At 40.7% G+C, this 25,398-nt stretch overlaps 2 protein-coding genes across 11 annotated transcripts in view; both read left to right on the top strand.

Annotated features, from left to right (window-relative positions):
• The first annotated feature begins 435 nt into the window (after positions 1 to 435).
• PAPOLG (poly(A) polymerase gamma) lies at positions 436 to 19,467 on the top strand. 9 transcript variants are annotated; one of them, XM_042049345.1, is made up of 23 exons: positions 436 to 511; positions 3,111 to 3,269; positions 3,361 to 3,427; positions 4,054 to 4,135; positions 4,219 to 4,328; positions 4,905 to 4,958; positions 6,059 to 6,170; positions 7,046 to 7,135; positions 7,714 to 7,852; positions 7,993 to 8,065; positions 8,148 to 8,268; positions 8,558 to 8,642; positions 8,936 to 8,989; positions 10,512 to 10,631; positions 10,844 to 10,953; positions 12,789 to 12,910; positions 12,998 to 13,167; positions 14,081 to 14,169; positions 14,247 to 14,485; positions 15,386 to 15,457; positions 16,055 to 16,108; positions 16,813 to 16,907; positions 19,216 to 19,467. In XM_042049345.1, exons 1-23 carry the CDS (start codon positions 495 to 497, stop codon positions 19,274 to 19,276), a joined length of 2,295 nt encoding a protein of 764 aa, XP_041905279.1. In that variant the 5' UTR covers positions 436 to 494; the 3' UTR covers positions 19,277 to 19,467. The 9 variants fall into 9 exon arrangements, with proteins under 9 accessions (XP_041905279.1, XP_041905287.1, XP_041905281.1 ...); XM_042049347.1 differs by lacking the exon at positions 436 to 511 and adding an exon at positions 536 to 942 and having other exon boundaries at positions 14,247 to 14,317; XM_042049343.1 differs by lacking the exon at positions 436 to 511 and adding an exon at positions 536 to 942.
• An 888-nt stretch (positions 19,468 to 20,355) lies between these two features.
• REL (REL proto-oncogene, NF-kB subunit) overlaps positions 20,356 to 25,398 on the top strand; it is a 43,985-nt gene continuing 38,942 nt past the window's right edge. The window contains exons 1-3 of one of the 2 annotated variants that reach the window (XM_042049354.1): positions 20,356 to 24,112; positions 24,793 to 24,899; positions 25,139 to 25,171. In XM_042049354.1, the coding sequence (XP_041905288.1) occupies positions 24,881 to 24,899; positions 25,139 to 25,171 (52 nt within the window). In that variant the 5' untranslated portion in view covers positions 20,356 to 24,112; positions 24,793 to 24,880. The remainder of the gene's footprint in view (positions 24,113 to 24,792; positions 24,900 to 25,138; positions 25,172 to 25,398) is intronic. The other variant, XM_042049355.1, reaches the window with a different exon arrangement.

Below are 25,398 nucleotides of genomic sequence, written 5' to 3'. Positions count from 1 at the left end.
ATACCAGCTGTAGTCAAGGGATGCTGGGCTTGCACTTACTGGATGAGAATAAACTAATACGAGAGCGGTTCCTGGGGTTTTTTTTACTCGTCCTCTCTGGAAGGGGATGTCAGGAGCCTAATACGAGAGCGAGTCCTGGTTCTCTTACCCCTCCTCTCTGGAAGGGGGTTTGTGAGGAGCGGGAACGTCCTATGGGAGTTGAGGGGCAGGCAGGTGCGATGCGGGATCCCCTCATGCCGGGGACCAGCCCAGCCTCGGCGGATCGGTCAGCGCAACGGGGAAGGAGTACCCTCCTCGGGGCAGGAATACACGCCACGGGCAAGGAACAGCCTCCCCGGGACGTGCTGAGGGGATGGGGGGGCGCCGTGAGGGGACACAGCCCCGCCGCAGCCGCCAGGGGGCGCCGGGCGGGCGGCGCGGGGGCCGTCGGGAAGGGGGCGGCGGTGTAGAAGGGCGGGAAGCGCGGGCGGCGGCGCGGGCGGTGCGCGCGCGCCATGAAGGAGACGCGCGGGTGAGGCGGCGGCGCCTTCCCGCCCTGCCCTGAAGGGAGAGCGGGCGGGGGTCCCGCCGGAGCAGCCCCGCCAGGGGCCCCGGCGGGCCGCGGGGGCCAAACCTGCCCTGGCCCGAGGGGAGGAATTCTCGGTTGAAATAAATGGTGGAGTGCGGGTGGCGGGGCTGCCTCGCCCGGGTCTCGCCGCGTGTGGTGGCGACGCCGTCGCCAAGCAACGGCAATGGCGGGCGAGGAACGGCGGTAACGGGGCTGCGCCTTGGTGTGGGGCTGCGCGTCCTGCGGAACCCTGCGGAGAAGTGACTCTGTCTGAGCCTCGGGGACAGGGACAGGGAAACTTGACCTGGCAGCAGCTGCCCGCGGGCTCCGCGCAGCATGAGCTGGTGCGGCAGCGGTGAAGGGTGGAGTTGGGCTCCCTTCGTTGAAGGTCCCAGGTGGTGGGGTTTTTCCTCCTTCCTTGTTTTTCCTGGTCTCTGCTATTGATTGTGGTGGCTCAGGAGCTGATTTCTGGTCGTTCTACCCCGCACCGATGGCTGAAAGCAGCGCCCTGAGCCACATGGCGTGAACTTACCCTTCGACTCTTGGTGTGTGTGGGAAACACGCCTTGCAGCTTTTGGAAGCTGTAAAGGAGGGGCAAAACCTGGAATAAATCCCTTTAGGTTGGCTTTTTGTGTAAAAGTATGATTTACTAGAGCAGACACGTCTTGGAGGTGTTTGCTGTGGTGCACAGGTTGTGGCAAGATTTGGCGAAATATTAAACTGCAGCATGGTTAAACAGAAGGCTGATGGGTGAACATCAGCCGTATGTGTTAGGATCCATAAGAACCCTTAATTGTATATGCTTGAGAGAGCAAAGTAAGACTTTACTTATTTTTTATTCCAAAAGGACAACAAATTCTATGGAGTTTCACTCAGTGAAACTTCCCAGGTGCTGTTTCCCTCACCTCTTAAGCTGTGAAGTCAAACTATCAGTAATACGTATAAGCAACTGGAAAATATCTACTGTTGACTAGAATAATTTTGTATGAATAATAATTATTTAATAAATATATTTGATGCTAATAGTATTAGGTTTATCTAATTGATACTGTGCTTTACGTCAATCTCCAATTATCTGTAGGCAGAATGAGGCAATGAAAGGCAGGTGGTGCCTTCTTGGACCTTGGAAAGCTCTTAAATGCTGGTGTAGTCTAAATCCTGTTCTTGTTTTGTGCAAACTTTATGAAGTGCAAGTCGTGCAATGCAAGCAATGCATAAAACATGGAAGCAGTTGCTGCTGTAGGTGTTTTAATTTAGTTGTAATGCACACCAACTAAGTACAGGCTTTCCTCCTGTATTTGTTATGAAAATTATATCATAGGAAAGAAAATATTTATTATGAACACTTTTATTTATGAAGTGGAAATTGTCAATGTCTATAAACAAGGCAAATTAGGTCAAGACCTAGTTATGCTTGTAAGTAAACAGATGTTCTGACTGGGACACCAGTTGATAGGACTACAGTCCTAATACCTGCCCCCAGCTTTTTGGAAAGCACAGAGAAAAAGGTTTGAAAAATGGGCTTGGAGAGAGGAAGGGGGGGGAAACCCCTAGGTGACTACAAGTTCTGTGTGTTGTTGCATAAAGATACTTAAAGAGAGGGAGTAAAGGCACCAATTAGAAATGAGGAGCTGTGTAATAAGCTTTTTGTTTTTTTAAATCAAGTGGTGAAGCTGGCCTTTGAGCATTTCCCAGTCTTGTTCCAGCCAGAATGGGTCAGGTACCTTAAATAGGTATAAACATCTCTCGCCTAACCCAGCTAATCTTTGAAGTTGTACATGTGTGAAGGAGGAAAATATCCAGCTTAAATAATGGCACGATCACTCCCTTGAGCCTTAGGGTCTGGATCCGGACCCTGACAAGCATGATGAGACCTTCTGGGGTGTCTCCCGCTTTTGCTCCTGGTGTTTCTGTAGAGACCCTTGATGTATTAAGCACCATTCTTACCTCCTGGCCCACTCCTTTCTCTCTCCTGGTTTCAGCTGATAATGCAAAATGAGGTGCTTTTTCTCCATTTCCCCCTTTTTAAAGCCAGGGGTTTATTTAATAATATATTGAATTTATTGCATCAACTCTATTTAACAGACCTATATGCCTTTACAATAAACTATAATGCCCTTCCTGAATCAGTAGAAACCTAACAAAAACATTTAATTAAAAGGAGTTTAATTGTTGTGTTTGGTGCTAGCAGGAAACTGTTGCAAGTATCCTTAAACTTAAACTGAAATGTCCAAAACTGTCCGTAGGATTGTCCTTGGTGGGTTTCAAACCTTTTTATTTCCCAGTGATTAGTTTTGATGGGCTAGAGCAATGCAAATAAATTGTGTTAAGATGGCAGCAACTTGGATCATTTCTTACATCCATAAATGCTTTTTTTTTTAAAGTAGTTGTGACTTCTAAGTGAGGTCAAGTCATCTAAAAATGATAAGCGAGATTTTTTTTTTTCTCCTTTCTGTTAACAGTGGGCAAAAAAGCAGAAATGGATTTGTAAAGTGTAAGCTAAAGTGTTTCTATCTAATAAGATTTTTTTCTCATGTGTACTCATTCCTTTATTTTCTCCCAGTACTTCCAGGCAGCAGAACCAGCCTCAAGGGCACTATGGACTTACCTCTCCAATTAGCTTGGCTCCTCCTACCGATAAAGATCACATTCATACTCAGAAGCTGATTGAAGCAATGAAGCCATTTGGGGTGTTTGAGGATCAGGAAGAACTCTTTCACAGGTATAACAAGACTAAAATTTGTTAACCTCTTGGGGGTTTTTTGGTTTGGTTTTTTCTTTTAGAGCAAACTTAGCATGGGTTTTCTTTACAGGACAACTGTTCTTGGTAAACTTAATAACTTTGTCAGAGAATGGATTTCAGAACTTGCCGAGAGCAAGGTAAGAGGTTTTTTTTGTTTTTATCAAAACAGCTGAAGCCTTTTGATTTAAAAGCTCTGCTACTGGGATCTGTGCTAAAGTTCAACTATTCTTAAGAATTGAGTAGAGCTGTGGTAACTCCCATTGGAATAAGTGATAAAAGATACTTCAAGATCTCAGAGTCTTCGGGGAGCTGAATAAATTCCTGCATTGGCTCAATCAGTTTACTTGCAGCTGTTAACAAAGCCAAAACAAGGCATCGTGGATGAGAAAGATGGTAAGATTGGCACTAATCTTGCCCCAAACAGCCTACAGCATTCAGTCTAGTTTGAAATTATTACTCTAGACATGCCTTTTGAATGGCTCTTAGGTTGTGTTAATTTATGTGCCTTTGCTGCAGGGAAGGCTAATAATAGGTCTTAATTTGTATAAATTAATAAAAGTACTGCTACATCACCTATAATCTTTTTTTGGAGTTGCAAGCTCAATTTATTTCAGAAAAACAGTATCAACCTAGTAAACTGAAATATATGGGAGTGAGAAGACATTGCTCATGCAGGCTGCTACAGTTTTCCTAAATAACTTACATGCAACTTAAACTTGCACAGAGGACAATGCGCATCTTAAACTCTCTCTTCTACCCACAGAATCTTCCCCCTTCAATAACAGAACAAGTTGGTGGCAAAATATTTACATTTGGTTCCTACAGGCTTGGAGTACACACCAAAGGTAGTACTTTCAGTGTCTGGTCATAGTTCTGATGGTGGAAAGTGATTTCCGACAGTAAGAGGAGAAATGGAATCTCGTTGCAGGTTCTGACATAGATGCCCTTTGTGTTGCTCCCAGTCATGTGGAAAGGTCGGATTTCTTTCAGTCATTCTTTGAAAAACTGAAGAATCTAGAGGAAGTAAAAAACTTAAGAGTGAGTAAACTCTGCTTGATAGATGTGTACATTTTACAGTAAGAATATTCATGTAAAAGACTTGAGTTGGTAGTGAATGTCTTACAAGCCAAAATTAAATCAGTTTTGAGTACCCTCTAAAATACTGGTTTATGCAGCATGAAAATGTTGATGTCCAGCTCTCTCTGTCCTTGCCCCAGTGACTACATCACGTCAGAGTTTTTGTGGTCCCTCTCCCCCCCACTATGGTTTCAGAATGAGTCAGCTGTATCAAAAAGCAAGATTTTCCCTCGAAGCTATGCTTTCATCTTGGATGTAGTAGGGGGCTTACAACCACTGCGACTGGTGGTTTGTTGTGCACTGACTGTTGGTTACAATGCACAATTAGTCTCTGAATCTCTTGCCTAAATAACTTTTTAATAAAATCTAGTCTTAGGACCATAATTCTGCTTGAGAGTTATTAGCATTTTTTGTCTTTGGAAGGAACTCAGTCTTTATACTGAGTAATTTAGTGTAAATTCTGTATTTTATCATAGTATAGGAAAAGCTTTAAAGTAGCAAAAGGATGTCTTATTACAGATATCTTCTCCTTCACAGGCCATTGAGGATGCATATGTACCAGTTATCAAATTTGAGTTTGATGGCATTGAGGTAAGAATTTTAATTTCTATTTGGGTTTTCTTTCCCTTTAAGTGAGATGTTTTTCTTTCTTGCTTTGGAGTAGGATTAACTTTTTCGGGGACTTACGATCGTGCTCTTTTATGAGATTATTGGTGTGTTGCAGCATATTTAGGAAACTGTAATTAAACAGCCTGACCACGACATATCCCAGAAGAAGTAAAATGGGATCTTCTAGGAAAATAAGCCTCTAGGTAGCCTGGCAAGCGTGGGAACATGAGGGACATCTTTTTTTAAACCCATGCTGCAGACCAGGGTAGCCTACTTGGATAGCATTTATCTCCCAAGGATGTGCAGAGTGGGAGTAGAGGCAGTGTCCTTGCTAACTCCCCTGAGCTCTGACAGAGCTCCCTTTCTGCAGGGGGTGTTCATGTTGTGGCTCACTGCATGAATCACCTGATGTTTTGTTGCAAATTAAAAACGAAGTGCTTGTGAGACAAGCAACATGGAAAATGAAAAGTAAAAGTACTCATTTGACTCCTGCCTCAGCTTGTCAGCTGTAGGAATCCTTCTATCTGGAATACATTTCATGTAGATTATAAATACCTACTTGCTGTAATACCTAAGCAAGTTACTGCCTGGTATTACTATCGTGGAGACACTTATTCAATGACCTCCCTGTGGCCTTTATCTGCTACAGACATTCACAGAATAATTGTCTTGCCTCAGACTGTACCAAAAACCAGATGCTTAAGGCCTTACAGCATAAAGAAAATGCTTTCTCATTTGCTGAAGTATAGTTGAGGTGATTTAAATTTATGTCTTAATGTCATGGTTAATTTAAAATTTCATTTTAATAGGAATTCTAAGTTTAGAGTAATTTTTCCAGCTTTCAAAAAAACCCCTTCCTTTCCTTAGCTTAAAAAAAAAAAAAAGAGGTGGTTTTGTAAATAAATAGGGAACTTAGAGTAGTTTTCTTGTTTTCTGTCAAATAAATATCTGTGGTCACATAATTCTAAATACAAATGTTAACCACTCCTTTTAGAGCTGAAACTCTAAATGTCCTTCACTAGTGTCCTGTTTGCAAACAGTGCTGCATTGTAAGTTATGGTTGAAACTTTTTTCTCTTGAAGATTGATCTCGTGTTTGCAAAGCTGTCTTTGCCAACAATTTCTGATGATCTCGATCTCAGGGATGACTCGTGCCTCAAAAGCCTGGATATAAGATGCATACGGAGCTTAAATGGTGAGCATGTTCTGCACACCTTTAAAAAGACATTGAAATTGGCATAGAATGCACATTGCACAACCAACATTTCTGTGCAAGGTGCAGAAATTGATCTCCTGTGTACTTCAGTTCTGAGGAGGCGACCAGAGGGCCTAAATTTAGATATTTCAAGGAGTTGTGTTTACATAGACTTGTGTTTCGTGTTTGTTTGATTGGTTTGTGAGCAGTGCTCCAGTTTGCCTCAGAAACTCTGATGACTAAGTAGGGCACTTGATAAGAATGTATGAATGATAAAGAGGGTAGTTCATAAAAAAAAAGGAATTAAAATACCTGACGTCCGACTGGCTTGCTGTTTAACATCGATTGGTTTAATGGCTGTCAAAAGAAACCTAGCTTTTGGAATCACAGAATATTTAGGGTTGGAAGGGACCTCTGGAGATCATCCAGTTCAACCCCCCAGCTTAGGCACAGTCATCTGGAGCAGCTGACCCAGGAATGTGCCCAGGTGGGTTTTGTATCCCTCCAGACAGGGATATTTCACAACCTCCCATGGCAGCCTGTTCCAGCACTCTGCCACCCTTCAATGGAAAGTTCTTTGTGCTGAGGTGGAACTTCTGGTGTTTTAGTTTATGGCCAACACATCCTGTAGAGAGGCTTTATTTAAAAGTTTTTAGTTGTAGTCTAAACTGTGAAAAGGCTGTTGAGGGCACCAGTTACCTAAAGTGATGCTGAATGTTATGTGTAGTCTATAATTTTTAAGGTAATACAAAGCAAGTAATCCAAACTTGTTTTCCTAGACTTGAACCATAAGCTGTAAGCTGTTGATCCTATATAGGAGCACCTGACTTGTACCTGCTACCGGGAACTTCTGTAGTTCACCTTTTGTCTTGCAGGCAGCAGGGTTACAGATGAAATACTGCGCCTGGTGCCCAATCTGGAGAACTTCCGGCTCACGCTCCGTGCCGTTAAACTGTGGGCAAAACGTGAGTGATGGGATGGTTTGGGATCTTTTAACTTTTCAGAGGCACCTCATGCTCGCTATCGGATGTACCGCAGCTGTGGATTGCTATTTAAATGGCAGTTGTTGTATCAAAACCCTTTTAGTTCGTGGTCTGTCCATGTGGTAAATTCCATGTGTTTTTTAGTGGGGGTGGAGTTTGGAGAACAGGGGAGTGCTTATGAGACAGGGCGCTGCATTGTTTGTCAGGAACCTGACTAAAAATATTAAAAATTCCCAATTAAGTGTAAAAGGAATAAGAAAATCCCGTTTGCCTATGTGGCCAGAGCAAGTACTAGAAGAATGGCAGAACTTTTCTCTTAAGGAGAACTGAAGTGAAGCAGTAGGTGTAGCAGCACAAGCAAGTTTCACAGCAGCAATATTTTGGGAAGTGGTGTTGTACTGATTCTTTTTCTCATCACTATAAGGACCAGCAATTTTGGCCCCACTGCACTGCAAAAATAAATGACATTGAGGCTGAAATATATTAAGTATTCTATAGATAGTGCAGCTGGTGCTGTGAATTTGAAAGACCATAGACTAACTGCATGGTATCCATTCTAGGACGTGGTGTTTACTCCAACATCATGGGATTTCTTGGTGGAGTCTCCTGGGCAATGCTGGTAGCAAGAATATGTCAACTCTACCCGAATGCTTTGGCCTCTACTCTTGTTAACAAGTTCTTCTTGATTTTTTCAAAATGGTAAGAGCTGTTTATTTTAATTTTAATCAAGAAATAACACTTGTAATTATATAAAGATGTACATTGACAGCATCCTGTGCAGCCCTGAATTCAGAGCAGATCTTAACACAGACACTTAATTACTGCCTTGTCTTCTCTAGGGATTGGCCCAAGCCAGTATTGCTGAAACGTCTTGAAGAGAGCTTTCTTAACTTACCTGTCTGGGATCCTAGGGTAGGTAGCCATTGAATTCAGAAGCCTTAAAACTTTCTTCTGACCTAAACTGGTGCTAAACAAAGCTGTTGTAACCTCGTAGGTGAACCCATCAGACCGGTACCACGTGATGCCCATCATCACCCCGGCCTATCCACAGCAGAACTCCACATACAATGTGTCTGTGTCAACACGAGCAGTCATGGTAGAGGAGTTCCAACGTGGTAAAGTGCATTCTGTGCTTATTAACTGATTAAACAGTCTAATTCTTGCTCTATGAAACCACCTTATCTGAATTAGTTTTGTGCAGTGAGGTGTTCTAGTAATAAGATTTCTCTGGGAAATACGCCTGTTGCAGGCAATAAGGGACCAGTTTTCCAATAAGCTGTTGTAGATCTGCATTGTGTCAAGGGAATTCCTGCTTTTTGTTCTGTCAGTTACTGTTACAATCTTCTAAAGTTTGTCATGGTAATCTTTAAAAAGTAGTAATAAGATTTTCAACCATATTTGTAGGTCTTGAAGTTACTGATGAAATTCTCAAAGGAAAATCAGACTGGTCAAAGCTCTTTGAACCACTGAACTTCTTTCAGAAGTACAAGTATGTATGAAATCTGTTGTCTGAACTTGAAATTATTTACTTAGTGGTTAGCATAATGAGTTTTAACTTGGGGCCTAAATAGAAGATTGTATTGATATATTTCAGTTTGGGGTTTTTTTTTTTAAAGAAACTGGAGGGGGTCACAGAAATTTTGGTACGTATAAGCATAGGGAACATAGGAAAAACTGTCTCATGCCACTCATACAATTTTTCCTACCAAAAATAATCATCTGAAATTTAGAATATAGAATAAAGTTTTGTGCTAGTGTATTCATTTTCCTTTCTTCTTCTAGACATTACATTGTGCTGACTGCCAGTGCCTTTACAGAAGAGCACCACTTAAACTGGTAAGCCTCGCTTTAAACGTGGGTCCAATGCAAAACTGAAACTCAATTCAATGTTGTACCATATTTTTGTTAACTGTATTAACAAATAAAGTCTGTAAGTATGCAACTAGGCATGGAATACACCCCCTTCCCTCCCTGCTTTGAAGACCACTGTTACAGAGCCTTAGACTTGATTTCATAAAGAGTTTAGTATTTAAGGACTAGGTTGCACTCAGTGCTAGATTGCCCTGGTGTGTAGTCAGCCCATTCCAGACCTACTTTTCTTCAATGAAGGGAGGTATGCCAATAATTACTTACGTAACCTATGTGAATGTGCTGACTCACTGTGAATTTTGAAATAAGGGGAAATAGTGAGGAATTAGGCACTGTAATGCGTGTTTATTGACTTTCCAGTGGGTTTCTTTGCTGAGAAATGAGTACTTTGCTTGTTTTGCTCAAGTAAGCAAACTCACTGTAACAGACCCCCATTCTGAGGGCACCTTAGTTTTGCTTCAAAGTTTGGCTTGTGCTTTAAGTTAGATAATTCTTGTGCCATCTCTAAAAAACAGCTTAATGTTTAAAAATAGTTTTAATACGTAATACCTTTTATCTGAACTTTCTAATATATCCACTTAAAAACCTTATCAGCTACAGCTTGATATCAGTCACAGTTGTGTACAACAAGGAGCATGGGCAGAGGGCCAATTAATTTTTAATATGAAATGTTCTTGAGTGAACAAATCTTACTGTACCTCACAATAAAGACAAGGAAAATTCTGGCTCTGGTAAGAGCTGATGTTTTTGTAGTGACAGAAACAGAGGCAAATTTTCCAGTTTTGCAGCTGGGATAAACAATAAAGCAGAAGATAAATTTGTTCAGTTTATTTTAAGAAAAAGTTTAGTTCACCAGTTCTTGGGTGGATTTGGGAATAGATAGCACATCTGTGTTATTCATCAATGTAAGATACTTTTGAAGAACATACAGATTTCTGACTGCTTTTAAAGTTAGCAGAGTTTTAGGTAGAAGGCTGAAATGCCACTACTCTATTGAAATTAAAGCTCTCATGGTGATGATTCATTTCTTAGGGAAGTTTCTGATGGGACTGTTGACTAGATCATTTGTTCATTAAAATAACTCTATTTTTCCATTTTCACTGATCAATCTACAGGAAAAATTGCATCGTGGTGTGCTTGAGCCTTTTCAAAACCACTCTTCTTGATCCGTGTGGCAAAAAGGAGTTTTGCTGCACCCCAGAGGTGCTGAGATCTGCTCCTTGTTATTTTCATCATAGGTTATAGGTGGAAGTGTTGTATCTGAACTGTTCAGAGTACATGTAAAACTTACTTATCTCTGTCTTTAGAAACAAAAGCACAGATGTCACTGGAAACATCTCAAATTACAGTGTGTGTGTGTGATACAAAGATCTAGTGTCTGCTCAGCTGTATGAAACTTGGTACTTATTGATTGGTTAACACTCTATTACAAAAAGACATCTAACTGATGTGCTGTTAAAATTAATAAAATACCTCTTGTTCTTATTAGGATTGGCCTCGTTGAGTCTAAAATCCGTGTGCTGGTTGGAAACTTGGAAAGGAATGAATTTATAACTATTGCACATGTGCAGCCACAGTCTTTCCCTGGCAACAAAGATCTCTATAAACAGTGAGTTTTGTTATTTTTCTGAAGTACAGTAGGTGCTCTAACAGGCAGGGTCCTGAGCATGGAAGATCTTTTTAAAGAAGGGAGAACGTCAGGAAGAAGTACTCTGAGAATTTAAGTCTGGGATGGCTCTAAACTAAACAAGTAAAATATACTAGAGTCCAAGTCACTGGTATCTGTGCCTAACTAAGGTTTGTGAATCTGTATTTTTTTAGGAGTGGATATGTATCAATGTGGTTTCTTGGCCTTGTATTTAAGAAAGCAGAAAGTGCAGTAAAGACTAACGTTGATCTAACACATGGGATACAGTCGTTCACTGATACAGGTAAGGCTCTATTTTTGCTCTAGACTTGCAGGGTTTAGTTCTTTTTATTCCAGTGGAAATTGCTTCACGAAGTGAATTGTGCTTCCTTCTGTTACTAGATATCCCTGTAGATAGCAACATAAAAAGATTAGCTTGAAAAACAGGTTGTGTTGACGCTTTCTCAAAGTGAGGCCATCTTGAGACAGAAGTATGTTACAGTCATACACCATGTATCATATGCGAGATAAGGGTTCTGTAGCTCATAGTGTAAAGACTCCCAAAGGAGCTGCATCTTCTGTAGGGGACAGTCAGATGTGAAGCCCAGAGATGCCCATTTGCTGGGATAGCTGTACTTGTCAAACAGTAGTCAGCTGCTGAACTATGAAAGTGGGAATTGACTGTGTCAAGCTCTGAAATGAGTTGTTGATGGTATTTTTCCAAGACAGTTTGTGTATAAGATGATCCTAGAACTGTGAAGGTCACTGGGTTGTCATATTTTAATTACATGTAGTCTTGCATGTAAGTTTTCATGTTCATAGTCTGATACTACTTTTGATAGATGTAGACATAAATTAATATTGCAAGTGTTGTTAGATAATGCTACAATAATAAGGAAACCAGGCTATTCTTCTGAAGTGACAAGTGTGTTTGGACAAGGAGTTCTAAACAGTGAAATCCTCTGTTGGAGTTTATCCGTATTACCAGCATGATGACCTGTGTGTTATCTTGCTCAAACAACAAGTAAATGCAGTAAAACCTGACCTTCTAAGTTCATGCTTGGGATATGAGAAAAGCACAGAAAAATGCATCAAAACTCTTGTCTGAGTTACAAGCTCAAGGTGGGGTGATTTCCTCAGACTCGCACTGTTATCTGTGCGTGCACATTACATCCAGTGGCAAATGTAAATTATGTTAATGAGATTTACGTGCTGCTAAGAGGCTGGAACTAATGGTAGATCCTTTATGCACAAAAATTGTTAGTATGGCTCTGTGCTCTTACTTCAGTGAAGCACAGCCTATGGTATTGGTTGGATAGAGGACTTGAATGCAGAGAGAATTGAACAGAAAAGCTATTCCTTGAGAGGTGTGAAAACCTTTTGCAGCTGTGGGGATGACCAGTAGCTCTGTGCTAGAGAGCTGTTATCATGTGCCTTGACTTTGAGGGAATAATTTTAGAGGGCAAAGACTACTTTCAAATTGATGAGCTCAAGGATAGAAGAGTCAGTTTGGAGGGCTTTTGTTCAGTGAACTTTATTTCCCTTTTATGTACAAACATTATTGAATTTCCTTAGAAGTAACTGTCCATATTGGTGTGTATGTTCTTGTCTGTGCTTTTATTTCATGTCTGGTCTCCTGTAGAAAGCCTTTTAATTGCATGTCCTTGCTTTGATTCCCACTCTGCATGTTAGTAAGCTGACTTTCCAGTTACGTTCATGATAGGCCAGTTAGATAAGCTTATCTAAATGTGACTTAATTCTGTAGTAACTGTTGTGCTGCTATAGCAGTTTTCAGTTGCATGAAAGGCTGCTCGCAGGCAGTTGAGAAAAACCTGTTTAAATTGTAGCAAGTCTGTTAAAGCAGATGTCCCTAAAATCCAGTCTTGCTTCCTCAGACAGAGAGAATTTATAAATGAGTATTTGAACTCAAATAGCTGTTGTGGGTGGTCTGTAGTGAATGTGAAAGGGGTATCATAGGTCACATTCATCCTCTTGTGAGTTTTGGGAGTTTTGTGTTCACTTAGGCTGGGAATTCTTCATGTGGGCTGGGCAGACATGTTCCTAAAGGAACCATCTGTAACTTTGACAAGTACTAAGGCAAACATCCCCACTAAGCTACAGCACTGTGTTTGATGTCAGTTTACAGGCAGGCCAGTGCCCTCAACATCCTAAAGGAAGGTATGAAGATTGAGGCAACTTACGTGAAGAGAAAGCAACTCCATTATTTTTTGCCAGCAGGAACCTTACAGAAAAGAAAGAAGGTATAATAAAAATTCAGCTCTTCTGGTAATTTTTAATAAAATCTTTAATAATTACTTGAAGACTTTATTTTTTCACTGTCGTTTCAGCAAAGGGTGTCAGATATTAGTCAAAATAATAGTGGACTTCAGTGCAAAAGGTCTTCTTTAGGTGAAAGCTGTTCGGATGGTTCCAAAGATAGAGATTCCAGAACACCCTCTAATTCCTCTTCGTTAAATAAGATATCTAAGTTGGACATCTCTACAGCAGAGACAGAAAGGTTAGTGCCATAACCTTGGAACTGTGGAGAAGCTGCTCTTAACTGACTCACAATGTAAATGAGGTCTAGGATTTCTTGTTTGAATCTGTGTGGATCATAAACATGTGGAGAGCTCTAAGAGCTTCAGGAACAAAGCTGGAATCTCTATTGGGCACATGGTAGGAGACCAGGTTAAAGGAATTCTTGAAAAAACGAAATGTCCATGAACACATAGGTAGGAAGAATTTGATACCAGGGAAATTATTTAGTCTTGAAGATAAATCTTCATAGGTTAGCGTGTAACTTGAAGCTGGAGTATTTTATGTGCAAGTAACTGTTCTTTCTAACAAAAAGTTGATGCCAAGTAGGTTGAGTTCTAATGAAGTACTGATCTTGGTCCCAGAAACACTAGAGCCGCTGCTGACGTAGCGGTGTGGTATGAGAACTCAGGCAGTAAAAGTGTCCGTCACTTCCTGGGAAGTCTCTTTATCCCTAAGCTACTCCCGAAGCACAGGAAGAATATGTAATCTTGAGAGTAATTGCCCTGTCCTACCAAATGTGTGATACCTGCTCTGTTCAGGCTGTTTGATACTGTAGGAGTCACATGAAAAAAAAAAACAACAAAAAATTGTGTGCACATCTGGGTAGAGCAGAATGGTTCAAAGCAGCACAGTGTGCTGGGTAGGCTACTAATCTGGGAAAATATATCAGGACATAAAAGCTCAGTAAAGAAAATGCTTGAGTTTAAATCTGCAGTCTGAAATTCAGCAAAATGATGGTCTTGTGCTATGTTGCCTGGGAGGTTGTGTTGTTTACTAGAGCTCTGACAATGAGCTAAGGAGGTCGATGTTTGTCTTGCATGCACTTTCTGGAAATGACATATACAGTATTTTACAAACTAGCATTTTATAACTCTAGTGTTTGACTTTTATAGAAATGTTGCATGTCAGAGTTGTAGTGGTGCCAACAGTGTAGCTGAGCCATCAACGTCTAAGGGACTTTGCATTCCTGTGACTGATCCAAGTATGTATTTGAAGTGGTAGGTGGAATGTGGTTTTAAATTTCGTGGCCAAACTCTAAAAGCCAGGTGTCTCCTACAGAAATGGAGGCTACAGTTGCACTAAGAGCATCAGGACCTCCAATTGGTTGCACCATTCCAGGATATAACACGGTTTGTCAACTCAGAACGTGTTTTGTGCAAGGACAGCATAAATTAAGTGGGACTCTAATCACGGATCCTAAGAATGCTTCACCTAAGCAACATTATTCACCAACCTTTAAAGTATCTCGTCCACCTACATCGGGAGAATGCCCCCAAAAAGCCATAGATGGAGAAAAGGCAAGAAGGGGGGGGCTAGGCCAAGGAGGGTTTGAAGTAGTACTAATTACTGTTGTGGAACAAATGAAATAACTGAAAAGAAATGCATTTACACATCCCCAAAGGATTTGGGAATCTAAATTTAAACATATCTAGTTCTACTAGAATGTAGATGTGAGAAATTGTAATCAATATAATGTATAACTATTAAACAACATATTTTCAGGATCTGGCACTTAGGGACTGCTTCTCATCTGGTGCCAAGGTCTCTAAATACTGCTGTACTTATCTGTCACTGCAGTGACCAATTGCTGAATGAACTGTCTCATCTGGAAGCAGTTCTTAATTCAGAAAAAAATCATATTCAAATGAAGAACATATGAATCTTATAACTGTACAAGTATGAGTTAATCTGTTTCTGGCAGATGCTTTTTGAATGCCTTGTGACAGTTTTGCTGCTTTAAAAGTCAGCAGCCTACTCAACAGGTCATTACTTCTGAAATGGTAGTGTGGAGTTGCTTGTTAAATCTTGGTTTTGTGGAACTTTTAGATTAATGTTTCATTTGTTTTATTGCTACATGTAAATCTCCCTAATTAGCTGTTCTTGGAGCTTGACCTGTGGTTTGAGGCACAAGCAAAGAACAACTAGAAAAAGAACCCTCAGTTTTGACACTTGTAAAAGAATCATCTTGTAGAACTGTTATGTAGTACTGAATATTGCAAGTACAGATTTCAAGGTTTGGGTAGTAGGACTTCTTCAGAGGCTTGACATTCCTGTGGGGTAATGGTGGACTTGTATAAATATTCTTTTAAGAATGGCCCCTAATCTAATACATTTAATGTGTTGACTGGAAGCTGTACCCAAATAAGAAGGGGATTTTAGCACAGCAATTATTTTGAGTGTGTATTTTGTTCCTCCAGCTAAACGTGTGGGACTCCGATTTCACAGAAAGCGGATGCCCTCAAGATGGGAGGAAGAGAGCCACAAAAAATGTAATTTTAAGTGATTTTTCTCAGTGGACTAACTGAAAAGCGGAATAGTTTAGTACCCAGACTGCCTCACATAAATACTCTGCATGTTTACTGATGGAAACAAAAATACACTTTTTAGTTTAGCTTATTTCAGTCCTCATTCCTCAAATATTACACTGGTATGACCTATCTTTTAAATGTTTGATTTGGTAGTGTCTAATTCCTTGCATGCTTGAAATAATACTTAATTTTCTTTCTTTGAATTTTCTTTTTAAAACTACTTGTTTCACTGATATAAATTAAAACTGCTATAAAGACCAAAGCATTTGACCTCTCAAAGGGAAGATAAAGAGCTTTGCTATTCATGTAGCTTGTTACTGAGGCATAAACTCTTGGGGGCACACCCTCAAATCAAGATGAGATCTTGTTGGTCAAGGTTGAAATACCTGAACCACTGTCTGTGTGGTTTTAGGGCTTCAGGATACCTAAACCCACCCTCCACGGGGTGGAGGTTGTTAATGCATGTGTGATTTTAAGGTATCCTAGCTGCCAGAACTTGCTGCCTCTCAGTCAGGAACCTGGCAATACTGCCTAACAAATTCCTTCTGGCTTTTTTAGGGTGTCCTTGATGGAAAATCCATGCAGATTCCAGTGATCACATCAAGATCACAGGTATTTATTTTGCTTTTGTGTTTGTAGGTAAAGCAGAGCTAGCATTTTCATTTTATGTAAGATTTATATACCATTAAACTTGGTAGTTTGAAGATTAGTAAGGTTTTGCCTGTTGTGCTTCCAACAACTTAAATAACTGAATGACCTTCACAAAACTAAAGCCAAAGTTTCCAAGTTTTGAACTTGAAAAAACATGTTTCTGTGCTCTCAGAAACGGCCAGTTTGTCCTGCTTTGGTTCTCTTGTATTGTTATCAGTACTTGTATACTGGTTTCTGTGATGAGACATGGAAGCTTTGAAGTCTATAGGTGACTTTAACTGCTGTGTGTCCTGTAAAATGTTGCGAAATTGAGAGCTGTAAGACTGGAAGTGATCCAGACAGTAGAGACTCTGTTTTCCTGATCCATGGATCTGAACAAAATCTTTCTTTACTGTGCTGTTGAGCAACTCACAGCTAATTTCCAACCCTCCCCCCCAATCAGGGATATACTTGTCTCAGTTCATGCAAGAGAACTGTGCAGAGGGGAAAATGCTCTTCCTCTGCATATGGTGGTAGTTAAACAAGTGGTGTGGTAAAAAAAAAATCTTCTCTGAAAATGGGTCTGGGCTCTGCTGCTACTTTTGAATTAATGAATTTAAATTAATTCATTAATTAATCAAAAAATTCTTTTTTCTTTTTTTCTTTGGCCTGTTTGTGTGTTATAGAGGCTTTCCAGTAAAGAGCTGCCAGATTCTTCATCTCCTGTTCCAACGAATAGCATTCGTATTATTAAAAGATCCATCAAACTTACCCTTAATGGGTAAGTGGTTGATCTCCAGGTGAAGAGGATAATCACTTGTTACCAGTCCTTATTCTGAATGTGTGTTGTAGTTACTAACAAAGGTAGAAGGTTACTGTGGCTGTACTGTAACTGACCAGTTAAAATCATGGTCTTATTTTTATTCTGTTGTTAGATGCTTGCTTCCTTTTGAACTATTCTTTGCATGGGCTTGTAACAGTTACCTTTATGAGTTTTTAAGAAGTCTAAATTGCCACCAGCTGAAGCAGCTGCTAAAACCAACCTGTCCTGTGCCTTGGATTCAAAATGTATATCATCAGGGTTAATTAGGTGCTGCAACCACATTCTGTCTTCAAGTGTTTATGAATGTGCCTGTATTCATCTGTGTTTGCCTAATTCATGTGCATATATTGTTCCTATCTCCAATTATTTTCCCATTTGGCACACGCACTCCTGTGCATCTCTCACAATGGTGCTCAGCTTCCTTGGCTCGCAGCCTTCCACTGTCTTGCACGGCCATGCACTACACAGGTATTGCCTCCCATGGAGGCCCATAAATGATTTCAGTATTGAAGGAAATGCAGCAGAGGATGCTGCCAAGGTATGGAGATGGTAGACATGTCCCATGCTGTGTTGTCTGATACTTTTTTTTGTCTCAAGACTGCTCTCCAGCATGAGACTTGAGAGGTTTTTTGTGTCACTGGGTAGTAAAGCCCAACTCTGAACACACAGCTGAAGATGCATTGAAACACTGCAACAGCTGAGGCTGTCCTGACACTACTGCCCACCTGCAAGCTGTGTGCAGAAAGTGGTTTCAGAAAAACCTTGAGAGCTGTTCTAAATGCTTGCGTGAAAACCTGTAGTAGTCCTGAGTCTGGTTCTGTAAACTGATTACACTGCTTACCCAGCTAAGTGCATTAGGGGTTTTGGGGGGTGGGGAGAAATTCTGATCATATGAAACAAGTATTATGCTATTTCTCTATTGTAATTTCTTCATCATTTGGTGGTTTCATAAGTGAACTTGTAAGTTGTTTTTCCAGAGTATTTTTGTATGTACTGTAAAAAACTGTCTTCAAAGTGAAATTTAAAATCTTTAGTCTCTTTTTCTTTTTTTTTTTTTTTTTTTTAGTGCAGATGCGATCTGCTTAAAAAATCTAGACAACTAAACCAACTCTAAGGGATGGGAGGAAGGCAGTGCCAGAAAAAAGTGTTCTACAAAATGATAATGTCATAGAATCATTTAGGATGAAAAAACCTTTAAGTTAGAGTCCAGCTGTAAATCTGACACTGCCAAGTGCACCACTAAACTGCCATGCTAGAGTAAATCTGAGGGGACCAGGAACACTGTTTTGCTTTCCTGCTTCTGGTGGATCTGGGGTTTGATTTAATGCCCTCTGAATTTTGCAGTTTGCAAACTGCATGACTCCGCTGAAGTCCCAGTATGATGTGTGGACAAAGATACCCCTGAATTGTTTTTAAATTAGTTGCTTGTCTTAAAGAGCAAATCTGAGCTCTGAACATCTTAAGTATCTACCTTAGTGACAAGATTGAAGGACTGTAAAGAAATAAGAGGTGGTATCTATCTTGTCATGTCTTAACTCTTTAGCATTCCCTCTGCTGCTACTATCCCAAACCTATGGAGAAAGCATGACTATATTTATCATAATCTACTTGATTTTTCCCTCACCCTCTGGTTTCCAGCTTGCTTCAGGTGCAATTTATCCCTTAGAAAATTGACCTTAGTGGGTTTGAGAGGCCTTATTCTTCCTTCTACCTTCCAAAACCCCCAAAACTTAGACTGCAAGGCTTTGAGTTAGTCACAGGTTAAAGTTAAGAAAGAGTACCCATATTGCCTAAGTAGTTTTTAGCAGAACTACACCTTGGGTTTATAAAACAGTTGCCTCAGTTTTGTGACCTGTTCTAAAACAGTGGTACTCAAATATTGTCACTTCTGTGTACCAGTTACAGTAGGTATTCAACTTCAGCACCTGTGTAAATACAAATCTGTCAAGAATTTGAAGGAACTAAAGCTGAAGTAGGCGATAAGATAAACAGCAAAGCGAATATGGGGAGTGTTTTGTAGTAGACTACAATCCTGTAATATTCCCATGCTTTTAAATTCTTCCACGTGAGTATTCCAAGACTGCTTAAGGGATGATTTTCCCATAGGCTTAATGTCAGTACATGCACTTCTGCAATTATTCTCAAATTAAACTAACGTCTTTAGTGCATATACCTTTACACAGATCATTTTATTTTACTCTTGCTTTGTGGTTATCTTCTCATTGCTCTTTTTTAAAACTTTTTTTATTTTCCTCCTCACTCTTAGGGTTTTAAGAAGAATGTTCAGGGTTTTGAGAAGAACATTCAGGAAGAATTTAGGTTACTAGTTTCTCAGACTTGATCCATTGGTGAATTACACGTCTTATCTTAATGTATCTTGACATACAAGATGTCAAGTGTGATGTTAAGTGACGTCAGTGTTCTGGAGTTTCCGTGGATGTTGCAGAAGCTCGATGCTGCTCCAGGACTCTGCAGATTAGAATTCAGCTGTTTGTAAATAAAGTTCGAACGTATTCAACTTCAGTGTTCTCCTCTGTTAAAGTGATTGAAAGGGAAGTTACTCCTGCATAAGGACTCAGTGAGGGAGGCTCTTTGGTATCAGACTTCTTCCAAATGTTGCTCTTTTCTCTCTGCTTTCTTAGCTGGTTGCTGGGTGCATGGCTTGAGATGAGGGACTCATGCTCAGTCTCTTCCACGAGGAGCAACTCTATACTGAAATTGTCTGATTAGTAACTTTGACCAAGAAATTCCTTTGCAGGAATTAACATCTGTGGTTTTACTCGTTAGGTACAAGCAAAGAAGCAGTTAATGTGAAGTCACCTACATTTTGGCTGTAGCCATTGATTTTCATGTAGAAACTGAGAGAAAGTAACAGAATACGTACTTTTTGCCTTAATGAGGAAAGAGCAAAGAGGAAAAAAGGTATCTAGAAATTTGTTAATCTTGACTGTGGGAGAGAGGGGGCTTACTAACTTTCTCTTATGTAATGCTTAGTGACATAAATTGTTGACACTAAAAAGACCAGCAAAAACTCCTGGCTGTATTTTTGTAATTACCTCATCACACTTCTTATAAAGAGCGTGATCCTGTGCATTATTCCAGTAAATGAAGAGCCGTGGTTATAGAGTGCAGGCGAGGGACTCACACCCACCCCGGGGCTGGAGGCAGCCCGTGCCCTGTCCCAAAGGAAATCAAATGCCCGTGAGCAGGATCTCGGTCCTATGGTCCTCTGCCCCTGCAGAACCCAGCGGGCTGCTGCCTTCTCCCCCCCTCCACCTGCTGCGGGGCGGCTGCGGGGGCTGCGTGCCCTTTCCCCGGGGCTCGCAGGGAGCGGTGGCCGTCCCACGCCGGGGCGGGTTCCTGGCCCGGAGCCCGCGGCGGGGGCGGGCGGGGTCCGCGGGCTGCGTGTGCTGTGACAGTGCCGCGTGTGGCCAGCGGGGAACGGGAACGGCCACCTCGGAACGTCACTCCTGCCCTGGGCTGCTGCCGCCGCGGCCCCCTGCTTCCTGGCCAGCCCTGCTGTGCCCTGCCTTGCCTTGAGCCCTGCGGGACTAAGTGGAGTGCAGGAGGCTGTTGTCCAGCCTGGAGCGGGTGGTGGGCACTCCTTGCTGCCTTCATCGTGTTGGTCATTTCCCATGGATGAGGGTTTCTTCAACCATCATCTACCTCAGGCTGCCAAGCCCTATGCATGGCCCAAGGGCTCAGGGCTCCAAGCTCTTGGACCTTGGGTGTTTTTATGGGAGGATCTTGGCAAAGCAGTAGCCTGGGGGCTGATTTTTCTCTCATTCTGGAAAATACAGCCTGTTAAACTCTCAGCTGTCTGACCTTCAAGAAAGTGATACGGACTGCTCATCCTTGAGCAGTTCCTCTTTCTTGGGAAGAGGAGACACTCTGAATCCTCCTGCTGTCTTCTCCCAACCTTGTTTCTTATTTGCACCTCATCTTTTTTTCATTTCTTCTGATCTCAGGCTCTTGCCTGTTTTCCTTTTCTCTCTGATAATTCACATTTCCCTTTCTCACCTGAGCCCCTCTTTCTGAATCTGAACTGGGCAATACATTATTCGATGGTGATGAGTAAAACTCTCGTGAGTCCTGAAACCAGAGGAGAAATAATCTTACCTGTTTCAGTTTCAGCTTGTGGCAGCCTGGCAATCAGCTGCCTACTGCAGGCACCATCCAGCTCGCTCTCTGCATGTGTGTGCAATGGAGAGAGAGCTGAAAATTTTGGCTACTAAAAGCAAGTCTGGCAAGCATATGTAAGGTCAGTCTTTTCCAAGGAAGAGCAAAAAATCCCAGTAGTGACACCAGCACGGCCTCCTTGTTAAATTTCATGTCCCTGTTTCTGAAATGCAAAGAAGTTTCTTAAAAGTTTTCAGAATTCTTTGAATATAGTTAAAGCATATGTTCCCCGTGGTCATTCGTAGAAATGACTGAGTCATATTTGTTCTGTTTTTCCTAAAAAATCATCTCAAGGGGCAGTGTATGTGATCATGTGAAGAAAAGGTGTTGGCAAACTGGGAGTAACTAAAAATGTGACCTTAAAATAGGAAGTGTTGACTAGCCATAACCAACAATGTGTTGGTGATAATATGATAAAAACAAAACAGAGTTCAGGCTATAGTAAGTAGATGCTAAAACTAGAACATGCTAGAATTCTTTTATCCCTGCAGTTTTAATTCTCCTCTGTTTTTCCAGTGTGGTCACTTGGCCAGAACAGAAAGTTATCGCACCTACTCTGAGTGCATGCACACAAGGAAGAAAAGCTGAGTTTTTGTGAATCACTTGATGTGTAATTCTTGGCTAAATGCTTTCAGCACTGCTTTGGAACAATGTTTGTTGTGATTTTGTTAGATTATTTTCCCTTCTTTTGTTTATTTGATACTGAATTTTCCTTTTATTATGTACAGCCTTAAGCAGAAAGGCATAAACCTGTCATAATGAGCAATCCAATAGAGATTTCTAATAACTAAGCTAAAGAAATACCAGCTAAGTAAGTTTATGCATTTTCTGGTCTCAAACGAAACAGGCATTAGACTATCAGGAAACTGAAAGCTGGTGCTGGGTCTGTATTTCTGAAACTGAAGTCTCTATTTCTTGCAAGACTTGTAACTGGTCGCTACATTCACTTTTGGTTTTGTCTAGATGGTATAGCATATATTAATTTTCTCCTCATTTTGAATGTTTTCATTGGTCTTTAATTGATACTGTCCCTTTTTTGCTATGTAGGATAACATGTTGGGGGAGTCTGTAAAGCAACCCGGTGTAGCTTTTGTTCAAAGCATTTACCAGATTTGCCAAATAGTGAACAACTGGAAAATCATGGAAACAGTATTTGCTGTAGAGTGATTAGTTGCAGTAATTTAGCTAAAACCAAATGAGACAAAAATATGCCCCTAGGGATCGTATTTTGAGGAAAATGACGGTGTTGCAAGCAGTGAAGTACTAGCAATGAGAAGGCCAGGGAATCCCCTGTTTCTGTTCCTCTGTTCACCCACCAAATAAATCCTGCCTTACACCAAATGGTAAGTTGTGCAAGTACAGAGATGTTCACTTTGCTGTAATTCAGGGTAAATGTTTGGTACGTGCCTGTAAAATTATCAATCAGTTTACTAAATACTATTCCTCTTACAGAAATGAGTAATCAGCAGCATGTTAATTTTCTCTCCCATTCATACGTGTTGTGACTTCAAGTGGGGAAAATTCGGTAAAGGTAATATCTCAATTTTCTCTAGACTTTAGTTATTTGAAGTTGGTTTGAGTTCACCTTTCAGTAACAAGTAAACTGAGATGGATTGTCCAGCAGCCCAACTATGGAGCTCAAGCAGAGCTTTGTATGTTCAAACTCAAATCTGGTGTGTGTTGAGCCTTAAAGGTCACTCCTGATTTCAGTGGCTATGATGTCAGTGGGGAAACCCTGCTGCACTTCTGTCTGTCCTCGTGCAAAGGTCTAAAAACGTCAAACAAAAGCAAAGCCATTACTTAGAAATGCTTAAGGCTACAGTATTGAAACTAACCACAGGTTCTCAGTGACTTCTAAGCAACACCACATTATTTCATCAGCTCCTGCTTGTATGTGAACTTTGGTGTGTTCTCAGTCACTGTTCCTTTAGCTTAGATTGTTTTGGTTTTCAGCTACTTATTGAGAAGATGATTTGTTGACAAACATGGGATGATCTATTTGTTAAGTAATGGATACCACTAACACCAATGTTTAAGGTGACTTCTTATCCGGAATAATTGGACAGAGTGCCCACCAAAAGTTCCTTATTTGTATTAAGTTTTGGAATGAAGGATCATGCATTGTTTTCCAAGGCTTTCCTTCTGCTTTAACAGATGAATCTAAGGTCTAGAGATTAACCACTTATGAAGGGTCAGACAGAAACTTTGTGGCTAAGACCAGAAACTAAAGCCAAGTTCCCTGAATGTGTGAGACCCTTTTTCTTTAGAGTCAGGTTGCCTATGCCTGCAGTGGGGATTCCCAGTGCATAAGTTACTGTATCTGGCTGAGGCCTGTTGTAAGGGCTCTGGTAGCTATTTCTAGAGACTACTGACACCAGCTACTGATTTTTAAGCCACTACTTACATGATAGCCCACTACTCTTTCCTGTTGCTTTTTTATAAGTTTGCAAATTAAACAACTTTTCCTTTCAGACTATATTCCTAACAAGAAAAAAAAAATCACAAATTTGTTTCCTGCTTATTTTTGTTTCTCCATAAAAAAAGTCTCACTAAGAATTTGAGCACAACACACAGTGCCACAGGACTGCCAGATGCAGGTTAACACCTTATTAAGTGCTCCTAGGTAAGTTCTTATCTCCTACTATCATGGAGGTGAGTGAGAGTGGTAAGGAGGAATCCAAATAATTCTTGATAGTAAAACTGTAAAAAAAAATAGGGTGACTTATTTTGTAAGGAGTATTTCCAGAAAAGGAATGGATGCTAAGTGTACATATTTATTTAAAAACATGATTAAAGTTACATATGTGAACTGGTATATTGTTATATCTTTCTGAAAGAATGAAAGAGTTTCCAGAAGCAAGTTTCTGGAATCCACCTCCCTTACAATATTTCAATACTTACATGAATGTTCTGTTTGCAGGGCCATGGACTTTTATCACTCAAAATTTCAGTCAGCTCAAATGAAAGGGTTGTCTGAAAGTGAGGTGTGTGATTGGGTTCTTGACTTTTAACTGTACTCTATTGCTGTGAATGTGTTATTGCCTGACCCCAAATTTAAGGAACTTATTCCTGGACTCAAAGCTTGTTCAATGCAGTGAATGTGCACAATGAGCATGTCTCCAGCACCAAGAATGTGCTGTTGCTTCATGAGTTTCTCAAAGCCCCTCAAATAAAGCTGGAAAAACACTCATTTGAGAGAAGCTGACATACCCCTTCTGTCTTCCAGCTTTAAGAGTGTGAATTTTCTGAAATTCCCAAATAATGCTGTTGAGCAGTCTCTGCTTGAGCATGTTATGAGCCAAGATGGAGCTGCTCCTGTAAAGGGAACCACAGAGAATTGTGGCTCCCCGCCATCTTACTGAGCCAGGGCAGGAGTTTATGAGGAAACCAAACATCTGTTCATAAAGCAGTGCTGTGCACATGGCATTAGGAAGCTCTGGGTTGGAAGACAGCCAGTAACTTTTGCAAAAGTTGAAAGAATGGTTGGTTAGAGGCTTGTGAAGGGGAGGATATTGCAAAGGAGAAGTGGACAGGGTTGCTAGAGCATAGAATGGCTGTTAAGGAGAGGAGAAAAAAACCCTTTAGTAATATATAATTAAGCAGTAGCTACTTTGGTATGTATTGTTTTTATAAACCACAATCAATTGGGTTTTTATCATTTTAGGAGGTTCTTGCTGCCACCTTCATCCCTGAGAACTTGAGTCCTTCTCTTCTTTCCTGGCTGGAGAGTTCTGCTTCATCAGCTGCAGTGAATGGACTGCCTGTATGTAGGTAAGGAGCCAAACAATGTTAAAGGGAGCAAAAGGAACACCATGTTTATTTACCCCTGGTTTTTGTTATTTCAAATTAATTACAGGGATGTTTATGAGGCAGGGTTGTTGACCACACAAATATAAGCTGTTCATAATACATATAGTCTGGGAGAAACTGTAATTGCTATGCTAAGTGTAATTTATTCTGTGGTTCCATTCAGCTATATATTTAATTTTATTTTTCCATTCTTCTTCTAGGGGCACTGGCAAACATTCTTCTAAGCAGAGATGGTATGATGAGGCAGTAATTGTCTGAGTAAATTATCCAAGTGGCCATCTTTCTTTTTTTTCACTTCCTACATTTCTGGTGTCCTCTGGCATCAGAACAGAAGTATATGCTAGTCCTAGGCTATGCAAATTAAAAGTTCTGTCTGCATTGCAATTAAAAACATGTCAGGTCACATGGTTTCCACTTGACCAGTTACAGCAGTGCTGTTTTGCAAATAAGGTTTTAACTG

Source organism: Corvus kubaryi, unplaced genomic scaffold (genome assembly GCF_017639235.1).
Source record: "Corvus kubaryi isolate FWS band 111438036 unplaced genomic scaffold, C.kubaryi_AGA036_p1.0 70, whole genome shotgun sequence".
In the NCBI taxonomy this organism is placed as follows: Eukaryota; Metazoa; Chordata; class Aves; order Passeriformes; family Corvidae; genus Corvus; species Corvus kubaryi.
This window is presented reverse-complemented; position numbering and strand designations above follow the sequence as displayed.